This window comes from Alexandromys fortis, unplaced genomic scaffold, assembly GCF_014885135.2.
Source record: "Alexandromys fortis isolate MF-2015 unplaced genomic scaffold, M_Fortis_MF-2015_v1.1 scaffold_61, whole genome shotgun sequence".
NCBI lineage: Eukaryota > Metazoa > Chordata > Mammalia > Rodentia > Cricetidae > Alexandromys > Alexandromys fortis.
The window spans coordinates 10,341,079-10,358,731 of record NW_026067962.1 but is presented as its reverse complement, the minus strand read 5'-3'; the positions used below and the strand labels follow the sequence as shown (position 1 = coordinate 10,358,731).

The 17,653-nt window shown below is 38.6% G+C and overlaps 1 protein-coding gene across 1 annotated transcript in view; it reads left to right on the top strand.

Moving 5' to 3' along the window:
• Nucleotides 1-17,192, top strand: part of Ndufv2 (NADH:ubiquinone oxidoreductase core subunit V2) — a 21,667-nt gene extending 4,475 nt beyond the window's left edge. Inside the window, exons 2-8 of the mRNA XM_050153434.1 lie at nt 6,069-6,134; nt 7,346-7,408; nt 7,490-7,606; nt 9,747-9,915; nt 12,768-12,877; nt 15,726-15,802; nt 17,041-17,192. Of these exons, the coding sequence (XP_050009391.1) occupies nt 6,069-6,134; nt 7,346-7,408; nt 7,490-7,606; nt 9,747-9,915; nt 12,768-12,877; nt 15,726-15,802; nt 17,041-17,134 (696 nt within the window). The 3' untranslated portion in view covers nt 17,135-17,192. The remainder of the gene's footprint in view (nt 1-6,068; nt 6,135-7,345; nt 7,409-7,489; nt 7,607-9,746; nt 9,916-12,767; nt 12,878-15,725; nt 15,803-17,040) is intronic.
• Nucleotides 17,193-17,653: the final 461 nt, after the last annotated feature.

The window sequence follows — 17,653 nt, the reverse complement described above, 5'->3', positions numbered from 1 at the left end:
ATGTGATAATTGTCTTTCTGTGTCTGGGTTACCTCACTCAAAATAATGTTTTCTAGCTCCATTTTCCTGCAAAATTCAAGATGTTATTTTTTTCTGCTATATAGTACTCCATTGTGTAAATGTACCACATTTTCCTTATCCATTCTTCGGTCAAGGGGCATTTAGGTTGTTTCCAGGTTCTGGCTATGACAAACAAAGCTGCTATGAACATAGTTGAGCATATGTCCTTGTGGCACGATTGAGCATCCTTTGGATATATACCCAAAAGTGGTATTACTGGGTCTTGAGGAAGGTTGTTTCCTAATTGTCTGAGAAATCACCACATTGACATCCAAAGGGGTTGTACTAGCTTGCATTCCCACCAGCAATGCAGAAGTGTTCCCTTTTCCCCACAACCTCTCCAGCATAAGTTGTCATCAGTGTTTTTGATTTTGGCCATTCTTACAGGTGTAAGATGGAATCTCAGAGTTGTTTTGATTTGCATTTCTTTTTTTTAAAGACTTATTTATTTATTATGTATATAGTATTCTGCCTACATATATCCTATGGGCCAGTAGAGGGCATCAGATCTCATTACAGATGATTGTGAGCCATCTTGTGGTTGCTGGGAATTGAACTCAGGACCTCTGGAAGAGCAGTCAGTGCTTTTAACCTCTGAGCTACCTCTCCAGCCCTTGATTTGCAGTTCTCTGATGACTAAGGATGTTGAACATTTCCTTAAGTGTCTTTCAGCCATTTTAGATTCCTCTGTTGAGAATTCTCTGTTTAGGGGTCTGTACTCCATTTTTTTTTTATTGGATTATGTGATCTTTTGGTATCCAATTTCTTGAGTTTTTTGTATATTTTGAGATAAGACCTCTGTCTGATGTGGGTTAGTGAAGATCTTTTCCCATTCTGTAGGCTGTCGTTTTGTCTTGTTGACCATGTCCTTTGCTTTACAGAAGCTTTTCAGTTTCAGGAGGTCCCATTTATTAATAGTTTCTCTCAGTGTCTGTGCTGCTGGGGTTATATTTAGGAAGTGATTCCCTGTGCCAATGCATTCAAGTGTACTTCCCACTTTCTCTTCTATAAGGTTCAATATGGCTGGCTTTATGTTGAGGTCTTTGATCTATTTGGACTTGAGTTTTGGGCACGGCCATAGATACAGGTCTATTTTCATTCTTCTACATGTTGATATCCAGTTATGCCAGCACCACTTGTTAAATATGCTTTCTTTTTTCATTTGATTTTTTTTTTTTTTTTTGCTTCTTTATCAAACATCAGGTGTTGGAAGATGTGTGGATTGATATTCAGGTCTTCTATTCGGTTTCATTGGTTCTCCTGTCTGTTCTTATGCCAATACCAGGCTGTTTCCAGTACTGTAGCTCTGTAGGAGAGTTTGAAGTCAGGGATTGTGATGCATCCAGAAGTTCTTTTATTGTACAGGATTGTCTTGGCTATCTTGTTTTTTTTTCTTTGCTTTTTAATATGATGTTGAGTACTAATCTTTCGAGGTCTTTGAAGAATTTTTGCTGGGATTTTGCTGGGCATTTTGTTGAATCTGTTGTTTCTTAATATCTTCACCAATTTTTTTTCTTGTAAATTTATAGTTACTACCTGGAAGTTTGGCTTGGTAGTATCTACATAGCTGTTCTAGAAATATGCCACCTTCAATGGTAACTCTTTCCAGTTGTTTAAGTTTTGTGAAAACTTTGTTTGTAGGCAGGGTCTCACTTTGAGCCCAGGCTGGCTTTAGACTTCAGCAGTCTTCTTGTAATTCTCAAGTGTTGGGATTACAGGTATGAGTCACCATGCCTGGTTTACATTAGAGATTTTTTGTTTGATTTTTGAGATAGTGTCTTTCTATGTAGTCCTGGCTGGCCTATCATGTTGGAGATATTTAAACTTAACTTTGCAAAATTACAGCAGACCGAAAGAAGTTTTACCTTTTACACTGGGCATGTTGTGCATGGCTTTAATACCAAAGGCAGGGGTATCTCAGTGAGTTTGAGGTCAGCCTGGTCTACATAGCAAGTTCAGGATAGCCAGGGCTACTTAGTGACCCTGCTTCAAAAAACAAGCAAGAAAAAAACCCAAGAAAATTTATCTTAAATTGTATGTGTCTGAAAACCCTAAATCACAGATTCTTCTCAGTTTATGGGTTTACATACACTCCTACTTTTTAAGTTGGAGATTTAATGATAACCTTACCTGTTGAACAGAATAGCTTGGCAACATAGTATCCTGTAGAGTAGAGTGGGTCACCCTGTTATTTGTTTGGTGTGTGTGTGTATTTAAATTTTCCTCTCTGAAGTTGTTCAGGGAAATTATTATATATGACGAGGAACCAAACCGAATAAGTGCTATAGGTATAGGAGGGTGTGCCAGTTCTTTTTCCCAGTGGCTGTTATGAGGATGACTTCACACCGTCATGACGAGTGGGAAGTATAAAGTGCAATAGTGATGTAAGTTTAAGGAGTGAGGTGCATGGCAGGATGGAGAAGAAATAAGAGGGTGGAAGATGAGGTTGGAAAGGGTCCAAAGGCCTTTTCTATAGCACACACAGGATTCAGACTTCATTCACTTTGTAACAGCAGGTTTAGATCGATCCCAGTGCTACCCCCTTCAGCCCTTGCCCATTAGAATCTTAGTGAGAACCTCTAGAGATGTGGAAAAGCATGAGACAAAGTCAGGGAACCATGCCGTTGGTATTAATCTGGGGTGGGGAGAGAACTGGAATAGAAGCAGGGCCAGGAAATGTAGTAGCAGAAATAACAATTAAAATAATTCAGGTAGACTATGTAAGACTTGGTAATTAGTAAGTGAGAGGGGAAAGTACCCTGAGATATTTTCTCGGATCCTGGCCTTCAGATGTTCAGTAAAGACTAATGTTAATGCATGTGCTGGTCTTTGCCTATAATCCTGGTGCTTGGGAGACTGAGGTAGGAGCCTAGAAAGTTTAGGCCAGCCTTGGTTATAGTGAGACTCAATCTCAAAACAACAACATAGAAGACTAATGTTTTTTTCTTTGCTTTTTAATATGATGTTGAGTACTAATCTTTCGAGGTCTTTGAAGAATTTTTGCTGGGATTTTGCTGGGCATTTTGTTGAATCTCTACCAGCAGTCTCCCTCAGCACTCTATCCCTCCGTGCTCCCCCCCAACTGATCACTTATGTTCCTGACCCCACCCGCCTTCAGTCCACTCACAAAATCTCTTCCATCTCATCTTCCCAGGGAGATCTGGGTGTCCCCTATGAGCCCCCCTTGTTACCTAGTTCTCTCTGGGTCTGTGGATTGTTTGTGCTCTCCTTTCTGTGTGCCTTGAATGAAAGATGGCATAGTGTGTCGGACATGCTCATAAGTGGTAATATATAATTAGCATGAATAACTCAGGAACAGAAGTTCCTCATGGTAGCACCAGCGCTACTCCTTTATACTTCCTTTAAGTAAAAGAGAAATTTATATATTAACTTCAGCAGAGAGGATGTAGATGGTTTTCAGCTATATAAAACATAATTTTATCAGAACAATCCACAGCCTAATTACAATATAAAAACCCGTTACTTGCAAATGCAAGAAACACTAATTTGTTTTGACAATGGCTCTTTGTTACAGTTATAAACAAAAGACAATTATCTGTCATGCTTTAAAAATTTACCTTAAATCTCTCAGTTACTATTTTATCGTGTGTCTGCTAAGTAGATAACAATGCTTTAACATATTAGGAAGTTTTTTCAGAGTAATACCACAATCGTAAAACAGCCCAATAAAAAGACACCCATTAGATAGACAGACAGAGAAAGAGAGAGAGAGAGAACTCTTGCTTTTAATCCCAGCACTCGGGGTCTCTGTGAGTTCAATGTCAATCTGGTCTGCACAGTGAGTTCCAAGACAGCCAGGGCTTTCTAGAGAGATCCTGTCTCAAAACAAGCAAACAAAACCCTTAAGTTTTACAAATATTAAATGAGGGGCTGGAGAGGTAGTTCAGTGGTTAAGAACACTGGCTGCTCTTGCAGAGGATGGGAATTACATTCCCAGCACCTATATGGTGGCTCACAACCATCTGTAACTCTAATTCTAGGGGATCTGACACTCTTGTCTTCCATAGGTACCAGTCTTATACACACTACACAGACAGACATACATGCAGGCAAAACACTTAATATGCATGAAATTTAAATAACAAAGTGTGAGATTGAGAGGTGGCTCAGCAGTTAAGAGCCCTTAGTGCCCTGAGGACCAGTATTTGGATCCCAGTACACATTGTGTAGCTCTCAGCTCCCTGTCATGCCAGATCTTCTGTTCTTCATGGGCTCCTGCACGTATACATACACATGCACACACACGGTAATGCTAGATCCTCTTCTGATCTTCATGGTTACCTGCACTCACACATGCGCCCACACAACCCCTTATCCCCTTTGAGATCAGGTCTTTGTATATAGGCCTAGATTCATAGCACCCTCCTATCAACCTTCCTAGTGCTAGGGTTATAGGTGGGGCACTATCCCCCTTGCTACTGTAATGTTCTTTAAAAGTGAATTCCCCAAAGTATTACTATGTTAAAAATGTAAATTCTTTGAGGTTTTTCATAAATCATACTAGTTTGCTTCCCTAAAAGGCTTGTATGAGTGTTTGCCTAATGCATTAGTAAGCCCATTTCTCCCATGCTCTCAACAAAATGGAATGTTATGTTTAAAAAAAAAAAAAGCCCAAGCCAAAACCTTTTTCTAATTTAAGCTGGTGGTATTTTAAATGGCATGCTTTTAATTGCTAGTAACTTTTAAAATTAATTTTCCTCATTTACTTAATGCATTTATGATCTCTTCTTGGTGTTATCCTTTTATCATTAGAAATGTGTAAGACTTAGTAGTCATCAGCATAGTCAGTAGATGATGCCAGAAGGAAAAGATACATAAAGGAAAGAACAGAGGAGTCAGAACCGAGCCCCCAAGACAGTGACTTTCAAGTAGTAGTTAACCTGACGTCAGTGGAATGAATGTCAGGCTCAGGATGTGAAAAGGGTAGTCAGAGACTTCCCTACTTCAGAATGAATCATTTCTTACACTATTATGCAATGCGTTTACTTAGGTAATTGTTATTCAGTTTTTTTCAGTTGTTATTCAATTGTTTTTATATTTCCCTGTGTCCTCAGCTAGAGTGACAGCAATGGCCGATTTCTAGTTTAGTCTCAGTTCCTTTATGGGGTGTTTTTTTCCTTCTCTGTGTAGCTCTGACTGGCTCTTGTGGGTCACAGAATTCAGAAATGGTAGGATTTAGAATAACAGTTTCATTGTTTAGCATGGGAGGTCAGCAGTACAGGAGAGGAACAAGAGACAAAATCTAACAGTCAGAGTCGTTCCTGAGCAGTTGCACCTTATAAGTCTACAAGCATTAGAGGCAGTGAGGTGTGGGACTGGAGTTGCTGAAGTAGTTGAGTAAGTACTGAAAAGGCTGCCATATTGGTACCACAGCCTATAATCAATCTAGTACCAGGGAGGCTGAGGAAAGAGAAAAAAATTAAAGGCCAGCCTAGGCTACATAGGGAGACCCTATTAAAAAAATGTTTAGAGGATTTTGTGTGTGTGTGTGTATTTACCATGTTTACTATTAGGGCCAGGCTTGATAGTGCACACTTTTAATTCCCACTTGGGAGGCAGAGGCAGGTGGATCTCTGTAAGGTCAGCCTGGTCTACAGAGCAAGTTCCAAGGCAACAGGACTACGCAGTGAGACCCTGTCTCGGAACAAACAAAACTTTACCATCTTGTCGATTCAGCCAAAGGGAAAGAAAGACAGCCAGTTAATTCTCAGTATTGCATGCCAGCCTAAAGGAGCATAGTGTGAACAGGACAGCTGTGTTCAGCTCTGGTTTGAGTTTTGGTCAGTTCTTGCACTGACTCCACAAGTGAGCTAATAATGTGCCTAGCCATTTCTTGAGCCTTTTTAAGGAGACGGGCACGGGTACAAACCTCCCAAGATGATTCCTGAAATAACTTGATTCCTTTGCTTTAAGTTATGACTCTTCAAGTAGTTCATAAAAATTTTCTTAAAATTTGTAAGTAAGTTTTCTTAATTTTTTAACTTCAGGGAAGACATACAAGGAATTTGCATAAGACAGCTGTGCAAAATGGGGCCGGAGGAGCCTTATTTGTGGTAAGTAATCAAAATTCCTCATAATGGAAAGACTTGGAAATTTGAGTGAGTCTACTGTAATATCTTAAATTGTGGGGTATGTTACCACTCTTGTGGCCTAGAGTGTGCAGGATTGAATGCAAAAGCTTTAAATCTCTGTTTTAATTTTGTGTGTGACTAAGAGCATGCATATGCACTGTGTCCATGCAGAAGCTGGAGAAGGTTATAAGATACTGTTAGATCCTTAGGAACTGGTGTTATGGGCAGCTTGAGCCGCCATGTGGTTGCTGGAAACCAAGCCTGAGTCCTAAAAACTGCTCATATCAAGATAAACACACACAGCATCTAAAGCTTTCTGATTTGTACACCAAAACTGAGGTGCTTATAGAGACCACCTAGAGTTAAAAATGTGAAGCCAAAAACATGGAGGCCGACTGCTCAGTAAAGTAATCTATTTATTACATAGGAATGCCCTGGCTATATTACTATTTCAAACAAATACCCTTTAGGAATTTCTCAAGTTATAACCTTGTTCCCTTCAGCCAGCCAACATGACTGACTTTTAAGACCATGGAGTCTGACCACCATGTTAGGTGGTCATAGTAACTTTACTAAACAATAACCCAAATTCTTATTCCTAGATTCTCTTAGGTTCCCAGGTGTTAGTTTCTATTTGAGAGGGTCAGCTAGAACCAAACATCATTTTACAAGCTATATTTAAATTTCTACAATGGCCAATATATGCCAAAAACACAAGTATAAAGTAAGGTTTTGGTGTTTTGAGTGGGAGAAAAAGCTCAGAGGTTAAGAGCACTTGCTATCTGTGTTGCTGGCTGTCCCAGAACTTGGTATATAGAGGAGGTTGGCCTTGAACTCACAGAGATTTCTGTGGGTTTTTTTTTTCTTTCTATTTTTGGTTTTTTGAGAAAGGGTTTCTTTGTGGTACAGGTACCCTTAGAGACCAGAAGGGACCACTGGATACCCTGGAACTGGAGTTAGGAGTTATAAGTTGCCAAGTATGGCTGCTAGGAACTGAACTTCAACCCTCTGCATTAGCAGCAGGCTTTTCTAAACTCTAAGCCATCTCTCCAGCCTATATGTACAATTTTGTGTCTTAATTACATAGGGCTGCCAGTTTATATTTGATAGCCCATTCCTAGTGAAACTGGATAGCTATTTTTTGGGATTTATTAATCTTTATTAATCTTGTTTTTATTTGTGTGTGTGTTTAGCATAGAGATACTCCTGAGAATAACCCAGATACTCCATTTGATTTCACACCAGAAAACTATAAGGTATGATTAAGTAAACAATATAAGTGATTTATCAAGTACTCAATTGTTTTCATCGGTGTAAAAGGGATTTTCCTTTTACAGAGGATAGAGGCAATAGTGAAAAACTACCCAGAAGGGCATAAAGCAGCAGCTGTGCTTCCAGTCCTGGATCTAGCCCAAAGGCAGAATGGATGGTTGCCCATATCTGCTATGAACAAGGTACTGAATTCAGTTTTGCCTTAGCAAACAGGAAAGGTTGTGTGTAATAACTTCTTTATATAGAAATCATCATGGTAATCATTAATATCAGAGTTTAGGAGTTTTGGGCCCTTTAGTCTCTTTCCCTCTCTCAGACAGACAGACAGATATAACCTCCTTAGTGTTTTGTTTTTCTTTTTCTTTTTTTGTCAGTTCCCTTAATAAAGTTTTCATTCTTGCAGGAAAACAGGCATCAGTGTGAAAGAGGTTTCTGTCTGCCCCGCCATCATCCTGTGTCCTTCCGTGCTCCCTCCCCCAACCTTTGAAGGGAAATAATCTTAATGAAAAAAATCTCAAATGTGTATAATTTAGTATGAAGGCATTTTCAAAATTAATGCAATGTTTTAACACTAAAATTACAGTGTGTGGGGGTGTGAATATCCCTTACTAAATGTCATCTCTTAATATTTTGACATCTTTGTTGTAATCTTTAATAAAAGTCTGTATGTAATATATGGTATGTATGACATTTCTCACTTTCAGAACTGGCATTCAACTCACTTCAGCCTATGAATAAACTGTAAGATTCATCCTCTCTTCTTCTGAGACAGGGTCTGTCTGACATACTAGCCCAGGCTAGTTTTGTTGTTTTTTTTTTGTTTTTTGAGACTGGGTTTCTCTGTAGCTTTGGAGCCTGTCCTGGAACTCACTTTGTAGACCAGGCTGGTCTCAAATTCAAATATCCACCTGCCTTTGCCTCCTGAGTGCTGGGATTAAAGGTGTGCATCACCACCATTGCCCAGTTTAGCCCATACTAGTTTTTTTTTTTTTTTCTCTGTGTAGCAGCCCTAACTGTCCTGAAACTAGCTCTTGTAGACCAGGTGGTCTCAAATGCACAGAGATCCGCCTGCCTCTACCTCCCGAGTGCTGGGATTACAGACGTGCACCACTACTGCCTGGGAAACCCAGTTTTCATGCCTCAGCTCCCAAGCACTAAGATTAGAGATGTGAAGATTAATTGCTTTCAAACAGTTTTAGCAATAATCTAGATTTTAGTTTACTTATAGCCTGTTAATACAGCAATTACATTCATGTGACAATATAACAGTTCATTTATAAAGTGCTGTATAAATCCAACTAATTGTATTTTCTTCTTGACCAGCTGTCATAGATATCCTATTGTAGCTCGCTCACTCTCATCTTTATTTTCTAAACTTTATTTTGTTTAACTGTTAAGGTAGAATCACAAAAAGGAACAAAAGACAAAGCTATCATCCTTATTCAGAGACTAGGAATAGACTTTATCTAATAACCACCAATGCAAATTTTAGGTTGTGTTGATTTTTTGTTTGCTTCATACACTTCCCTAATACTGGAATAATGTTACAAAGCTTTATTTAACTAAATGTTATCCTTAGTAAAGACATTTGGTTAATTTTTTCAGAAAACTTGATGTAAAATGGAGATGTAGCTGAAAGAGCATTTGCCTATCAACTCCAAAACCCTGTGTTTAATCTCAAGCACTAAGAAAGAAGGAAAAAGCAAAAATAGTATGACACATAGTGCTTGTGAAAAGTGTTTTATTTGAAATTATACCTGTTTTTAAACTCTTTAAAAATATTTTAAGCCAGGCCATTGTGGCTCATGCCTTCAATCACAGCACTCAGGAGGCAGAGGCAGGTGGATCTCTGGAGTTTGAGGTCAGCCTGGTCTACAGAGCGAGTTTCAAGACAGCCAGGGCTACACAGAGAAACGCTGTCTTGAGAAATCAAAAGATATATATATTTAGCATGTGATGTATATGTGGACATATGTATGCCACAGCATGTGTGGAGGTTAGAGGACAATTCTGTAGAGCTAGTTCTGCAAGTTCAGTCTTGATTCAGTCTTTATGAGAGTTCCAGAGATCAAACTCAGGTCATCAGTCTTCTGTGGTAAGTAAGCAAGGTCTTTTATTTGCTGAACCATTTTGCCAGCCCATTTTTTTTTCAAAAAATGTTTTTAATAATGAGAAATCTCTCCTCTGTCTTGTTGCTAGTAAGCCTCCGGGAGAAGACAGAACAAGTGACAGTGTAAGAGCACTTAGGAATACTGAGTTGGGTGCATTACACTTCAGGTAGTAAACATTGTAACCATCTTCTTTAATGTCTTAATATTTTAGGTGGCAGAAGTTTTACAAGTACCTCCAATGAGAGTATATGAAGTAGCAACTTTTTATACAATGTATAATCGAAAGCCAGTTGGAAAGTACCACATTCAGGTCTGCACTACTACACCTTGTATGCTTCGAGACTCTGACAGCATATTGGAGACCCTTCAAAGAAAGCTTGGTATGGGATACTTCATTTCTTTTGTTAACAGTACCAAGATCAGCCCAGGGTGTAGTTACATAAAACCTTAATGCCCAGCACTTGAGAGGCAGAGACAAGCGGATCTACAAAGTGAGTTCCAAGACAGACAAAACTACGTAGAGAAACCTTGTTTTGAAATACCTCCCCCATTTCTCCATCCCTCTCTCCCCCCCGAAAAAAACCCAACAACACCAAGATGGTCTAACAGGCTACGGTGGTGCACACCTATAATCTTAGCACTCAGGATGCTGAGACAGGATTGTTGAGCTCTTCTAGGTCAGTCTAGGCTATATAGTGAGCTCTGGGTTAGCTTGGGCTATACATTCAGAACCTAGCTCAGTAGCTCCTTTCTGTCTATACTCCCTGCCTTCCAGATCAAATTGTCTTTCTAGATCTGACATTTTCCACCTAAAATTTTCAACTTCAATTTATCTTATTTGGTTTGTGCTTTCTTGATACTTAAAAAAAACATTTGCTTTTATTTCTAGTTTGTTTTTTTTTTTGATTTTCAGCTTCAAGTCTAAGCTTTTAATCTATGTTAACCATTAAGTGTGTTTATAAGGCTTCTAGGAAAGTTGTCTTTCATATGTCAGCATTTGTCACAAAACAAAGACTGTTGGTGGCCTGGAGAGATGGCTCAGCTTAATGTACTGCTTTTCGGAGGACCCCAGTTCAGTTCCTACCTAGCATCTGTATATCAGGTAGCTCACAACCATCTCTTGGGGTATCTGCACACACACAAGTGAAAATAATTATAATTTTACGATGTCCATGTACTTTTCCAGAGAAGCAACGGAGTAAGTAGCAATAAGGGAAGTTTTAAATAGGTCTAAATAGAGCATACTTATAAAATAATTGTCCGTTTTCCATATAAAATTGCCATTGTTGCTTTTTTAACTTTGTGAAGTTAAAGTATCTTCCTGTACTGAAGAAACAGGACTTCACACTAGAGGCGAGCACTTTCAACACTGACTTGCATCCTCAGCCCCCCCCCCCCCCCTTTTTCAATTTGTTTGAGATAGGATCTTACTGAGTTGACCAAGCTGTTCCTGCTTGTAGTCCTCAGTCTTTCAAGTAGCAGATCTTTGTCATCAGTTGTGGCTTTTTTTCTCTTCGAGTCCTTGCATGCCACAGACGCATTTAGGTGATGTTTAAGTATATAAGGCAGGAAGCTCAAGTTGGCCCCAAACCCAGCTCTAAGGCTTAGATTCTGATAGCTGCTTGGTATGTAGTATGTAGCACCACTAATAAAAACGTAGAGACAGATATTGGGGTTCAACCTGAAGACCAGAAAAGCAAAGCAACCAACCACTAGAGAGATCTTTTACCTCTACCAAGTCTTCAGACCAAAAGGGCAAGATTCTATCTCCATGAATCCGCAGGCTCCACTCCAGTCAGCTCCTCCCCTTTATTCTCCTCTCTCCATCCAGCCATATTGCTCCTGTCTCCAAACACTGGGGTTAAAGGTGTGAGCTACCACCACCTGGACCTGTTTCTGGATCAGTCTTGTGTAGCCCAAGGTAGCCTTGAACTCCCAGAGATCTATCTGCCTCTGTCTCCTGAATCCTGGGATCAAAGATGTGCGCCACCACTCCCTGACCTCTAGTAGCTTAACTTTGCATTCTGACCTTAAGCTTTATTTATTGAAATACAAATAAAATATCACTATAATATTAGTTATGTCAGGTTTTATATCCTTTCTTATTTAACACATAAAGGTAATAGATCTGTGCTTACATTGGGTGGTATAGCTGGACTTTTTGTAAAGCACAGTGTTCACATCATTTTGCTATTACAGATGGAGTTACCCTAGTATTTTCATATGTATACATTGAATATTCTTCATGTTGTGTATTAAAATTGTGTATAAGAAAAATTGCCGCTGGGCGGTGGTGGCGCACACCTTTAATCCCAGCACTCAGGAGGCAGAGGCAGGCGGATCTCTGGGAGTTTGAAGCCGGCCTGGTCCACAAGAGCTAGTTCCAGGACAGGCTCCAGAGCTACAAAGAAACCTTGTCTCGAAAAACCAAAAAAAAAGAAAAAAAAAAGAAAAAAGAAAAATTGCCAAGTCATACTTCCCATATTTTACCAATGTCTTCCCTTGAGTATATGAGTATTCCTTAATAATCTTTGATCCTCGGTTTTAATCTCATGGTATAACTGTATTATTAGCAGTCCAATTATTTGCTTTTTTTAAATGACTTTATTTTTATGTTAAATAATGTGTTTGTGCAGTACCCACAGTGGCCAGAAGGCCTGAGACTGGAGTTAGAGGTTGTGAACCACTTGTGGGTTCTGGGAACCAAACCCAGGTCCCCTGCAAGGGCTGCCAATGCTCTAACTAGCAATTTCTCCAGCTCCTATTTACTTGCTTGTTTTGAAACTTGAGGGCAATTTTATTAGTTTAAAAGGAAAACCCCAAAGCAGGCATGGAGGTAAGCCCTGTGGCAAACCAGCAGCTAGGTGGTAGGGAAGTAGTTCAGTATCAGCACAATGTGAATGAAAACTGAGTAAGCCCTGCTCTCCAGGCCTTTATTGACTATAAAGGAACAAGCCTACTTAAGAAAGCATGGCACAGTAGATTTTATGTTTTTATTTATTTTGAGATGGAATCTTGCTATATAGTCCCGGCTGACCTTGAACTTGAGATCTGTCTTGCTTTCCAAGTGCTGATTTATATTTTGCTTGGTTCTTTTCATTTTTTACAGAAATTTAATGCACATCAATATTTTTATATACCTCTGTAACATATTGTTGCTATGCCATTTTTCTTAAACCATACTGTTTTTAAGCTATAATCTATTTCTTACAGTCATCATTTACATTTTTAGGAATAAAGGTTGGAGAGACTACACCTGACAAACTCTTCACTCTTATAGAAGTGGAGTGTTTAGGGGCCTGTGTAAACGCACCAATGGTTCAAATAAATGACAACTACTATGTGAGTATCCAACTTCACTTAAGCTAATATTCCAGAGTATCCTATTTAAAATACTTTATTTCATGCCCATGCGTATTAGTTCTTGAGTTACTCATTTAGAAGAAACTATTTATGGAAGTATCTAGAAGGTTTTAAAAGATTTATCTTTAAACATTTTTCTCCAGGATTTGATAAACTTTTTTTTTTTTTTTTTTTTTTTTTTTTTTTGGTTTTTCGAGACAGGGTTTCTCTGTGGTTTTGGAGCCTGTCCTGGAACTAGCTCTTGTAGACCAGGCTGGTCTCGAACTCATAGAGATCCGCCTGCCTCTGCCTCCCGAGTGCTGGGATTAAAGGCGTGCGCCACCACCGCCCGGCTGATAAACTTGAGTTTTAAATTAAGATGAATTTAATCATTTACATATAGTAGAAGCCAAGATGTAATAACAACACTTTAGGGCATTTACTTAGATAATATTGTCTATTGATATCATTTGCAGAAGAAATTATACATATAAGTAAAGCACCTCAAACCTTTTTCTCTGCAGATACTTCCTCTCATAATTTAGTGTGGATCCTTCTTATAGATGTTTAAAGCTTTTTCTGTATAGTTTATATCTGTAGTAATATGTGATATTGCTTACGTTTTTAAAATGTGTAACATTTAAAATGTTTTTAAATGTATAACATACCTCTATTACATTTTTAAGAAATTTATTTTTTTTATGTGCATTGGTGTTTTGTAGTGGATGACAGGTCTCCTAGAATAGGAGTTACAGACAGTTACGAGCTGCTGTGTAGGTGCTAGGAGTTGAACCTTGGTCCTCTGGTGGAGCAGACAGTGGTTCTTAACCACGGAGCCATCTCTGCAGCCNTTTTTTTTTAAAGATTTTATTTATTACATATACAATACAGTGTTCTGCCTCCATGTCAGAAGAGGGAACCATATCTCATTGTAGATGGTTGTGAGCCACCATGTGGTTGCTGGGAATTGAACTCAGGACCTCTGGAAGAGCAGTCAGTGTCCTTAACCTCTGAGCCATCTCTCCAGCCCCTATGTGCCGTTTTCTAGTTAGCATTTTAAAATTACTTGCTGTCCCAATTATATCATGGTTTATCATTATAGTATTTTGTTGGCTTATATTTCTTTTGTTTTCAGACAAGGTTTCTCTATGTAGCCCTGGCTGTTTTGCATCTCTCTCTGTAGATCAGGCTGGCCTTGACTCTAAAATTTCACCTGCCTCTGCCTCCTGAGTGCCAGGATTAAAGGCACAGGACACCACCATCCAGCTTATTTCTTAGAAATTAGTTCATAGAGATTCCTTGAGGCCTTTGTTGAAGAATGGATTTACCTTAATTGTCCTGCTCGCAGAGATGTTAAAGGTATCTCCAAAGCTGATCTCTTTACAGCTTTTGCTTCATTCATTCTGCAATGCCAAAGTTTCAAGACTAGACATTTTCTTTGCAGGACAATGTACTTTCTAGGTTATCCTTATATCAAATGTACAGCCTTCTTTGGATCTTAACTTTGTGTGGTTAGGTTTGTGGTTATGAAGACTTTGTGCTGGACTGGGGTCTTGTCTATTGCTCTTCTGGTTATTGAAAACTTGGAGACAAATGTATTTGGTGTTTTCTTGCTGATTTTTTTGTTGAGTTTGGCCTGTTATGTATTCCTCAAATAGAAATTAGACAGGGCTTTGTATGAAGCATGAATCTTGATACAGTAGCCTACAGGCATTTTTTTTTTTTCAGTTAGTAGTTAGAGCTTTTGATTCAGGCTTCTGCTTATCAGTTAAAACTATTGGTGATAATTATTCATTGTACTTACTGTAATGTTTCTTCTCTTGTTCCTTGGCACTTTTTTACTTGATGTTTTTTTATTGTCTTAGTCACTGTTCTTATTGCTATGAAGAGATACCATGACCAAGGCAACTCTTATAAAAAAAGAAAGCATTTAATTGGGGCCTTGCTTGGTTTCAGAGGTTTAGTCCATTATCATGACAGGAAGCTTGGCAGCAGGCATTGTGCTGGGGAAGTAGTTGAGAGCTGCATCCGGATCCACAGGCAGCTCTATGAGGGCTGACACTAGGCTTGGCATGAGCTTTGAAATCACAAAGCCCACCTCCAATGACACACTTCCTTCATCAAGGCCATCTCCCAATCCCTTCAAAAAAATGCCACTCCCTGGTTACTAAACATTCAAATATATGGGGTTTCGGGGAGGTGCTGTTCTTATTCAAACCACTTAAGTAATTTTCAAAACAAGTTCAGATTGAGTTATCAGTAAAGGAACTTGAGAGAGGTAGAGAGTGGTGAGGCCAGAACTCAAATGCAGAGGTTTCACTTGTGTAGGAGTCCACTTATGTGTTCCCAGGTGCTCAGCTCCAAAATAATTACACAGAAACCATATTATTTGCAGTACTGTTTGGCCAATAGCTTAAGCGTATTTCTGGCTAACTCATATCTTAAATTAATCCATCTCCATTAATTTGTGTATTGACACAAGGCTGTGGCTTACTGGGTAAAATTCCAGCATCTGTTCTGGTGGGGCTACATGGCTTCTCCTGATTCCACCTTCTTTTTCCCAGCATTCAGTTTAGTTCCTCCCCTACCCCAGCTAAGTTCTGCCTTGCTATAGGCCAAAGCAGTTCTTTACTCATTAACCAATAAAAGCAACACACAGAAGGACCTCCCATACCACACTTGAAATAAATGTAGTTTTGACTCTTTGGCTAAAGCTCTTGATATATTACATTATATATTAAAGTTATTCAGTTGTAGCTATCTTGGTAAATAAATAAATGAATTAATTTTAAGGATTTACAAAATTTTTTATAGCAGTAATTCATTAATGGCTTCAATTTTTCTATAGGAGGACCTAACACCCAAGGATATTGAAGAGATTATTGATGAACTCAGAGCTGGGAAAGTTCCAAAACCTGGGCCAAGGTATACTCTTACTTATCTATAATAAACCCTGACAGCGTGACCTACACTGTAGTAAGCATAACCTTAATTTTTAAGAATTTTATTCTCATAAATGCTGACTGGAAATTTACATATCTAAAGTTGTCACCTGGGCAAGATAAACTTTTCCTTAAAAATCTGTAAGATCAGGCTGGGGAGATGGGTCAGTGTTGGTAATGTTCTTTCCATGTAAGTGTAAGGATAGGTGTTAGAATCCTAGAACACATATGAAAGCTGAGTGTGAATGGTGGTCGGGCTACAATCCCTGTTGGGAAGAGGAGTCAGGGAATCCCGAGCAAGGTGACTGACCAGCATGGCTATAACACAAACTGAGAGTTCAGCCTCCAGGTACACATACATTTCATACACATATGGAAAAGAATCTTATAAAATAATCTGATCTACCAGAACATTTATACTGAAAGAGAATCATATGCAAATAGAAGTCTGTTGCTTAAAAGTTCATATTACTAGAAGATTGATCTGAAGTTAGCTTCCTTCTTATTTCCACCTAATGATCCAGTTTTCCCTTTCAATCAATACAGGATAATTTAAAATATTTTTAAGATTATTATGTTCATGTATAGTGTGTATGTGGAGGTCAGAGGATAACTTTGTGGAGTTGGTTCTCTCCTTACACCTGTACAAGAGTTCCAGGTTTTGAATTTGTGTTGCTCACCATTTGCAGCATTCACTTTTTTCTACTAAGCCATGTCACAGATCCCAATACAAAGTAAGCTTTATTATTGTTTTTTTCTCTTAGTACAAATCGTTTAAATACCTTTTCCAAAAAATAATGGTTACTTTTCTTGAAATAACAATCTTGTATTCTTCCTATCTTTTTTGTCATATTGAATATCACAGGATCTTTAATTGGTTCTTCTAATACGACATAGTTTGATTTCTCAACTAATTATGTACAGCCATATGCCACATAATGATATTTAATCAGCAATAGACCACAGATAGTACCAAAAAATTACAATAAAGCTGAAAAGTTCCTTTTATATTATTGACAGGGTCTTACTTTGTTGCCCTGGCTGGCATGGAACTCTAACTATATAGACCAGGTTAGCCTTGAACTCACAGAGGTCTATCTGCCTCTGCCTCAGAGTGCTGAGATTAAAGGTGTGTACTACCATACCTGGTCAGAGTTCTTTTTTAAGAAAATAATGTGTAAACGTTAATCACTAATAATCATTACTTGCTTTTCTTTTCAGGAGTGGGCGTTTCTGTTGTGAGCCAGCTGGAGGCCTTACCTCTTTGACCGAACCACCCAAAGGACCTGGCTTTGGTGTGCAAGCAGGCCTTTAACTTATACTCATCTGTAAAAACTGTCACTGGAGAAATAAAATATGAGCCTATCTGCAAATGCTTCATACTGTTTGTTTCTCTCCACTGTACGGCTCGGCAATAACCTAGCAACTTGCAGCTGTTAAGTATTATGTCAAAACAACAAAACATCACCTTAGTCTACCTGTAAAGACTCTTATTATAATCAAGTTACTCTAGTGTCACCATTTTAAATTGCCAAGTCATTTCTATCAGTATTAGGTTATGATGAAATAAAAGTTCTCCAAATCTCAAACATGTTTTTCTTTCCCATCTCTAGATGTGGCCAAGTTTTATGTTAACATTTTCTTTTTATACGCCTTATCAGTATTTTCATTAAACATTTCAATATTTAAGCATACAGTCATTACCATATTTCTAACTTGTAAACCTCACTGTTAGTAATAGGGGTAAGAGGGTTTTCTCTAAAAGCATTTTATGTTTGTGTTGAAATAGGTTCCCATTCTGTAGCCCTTGGTTGTATGTAGACCACTGCCTCCC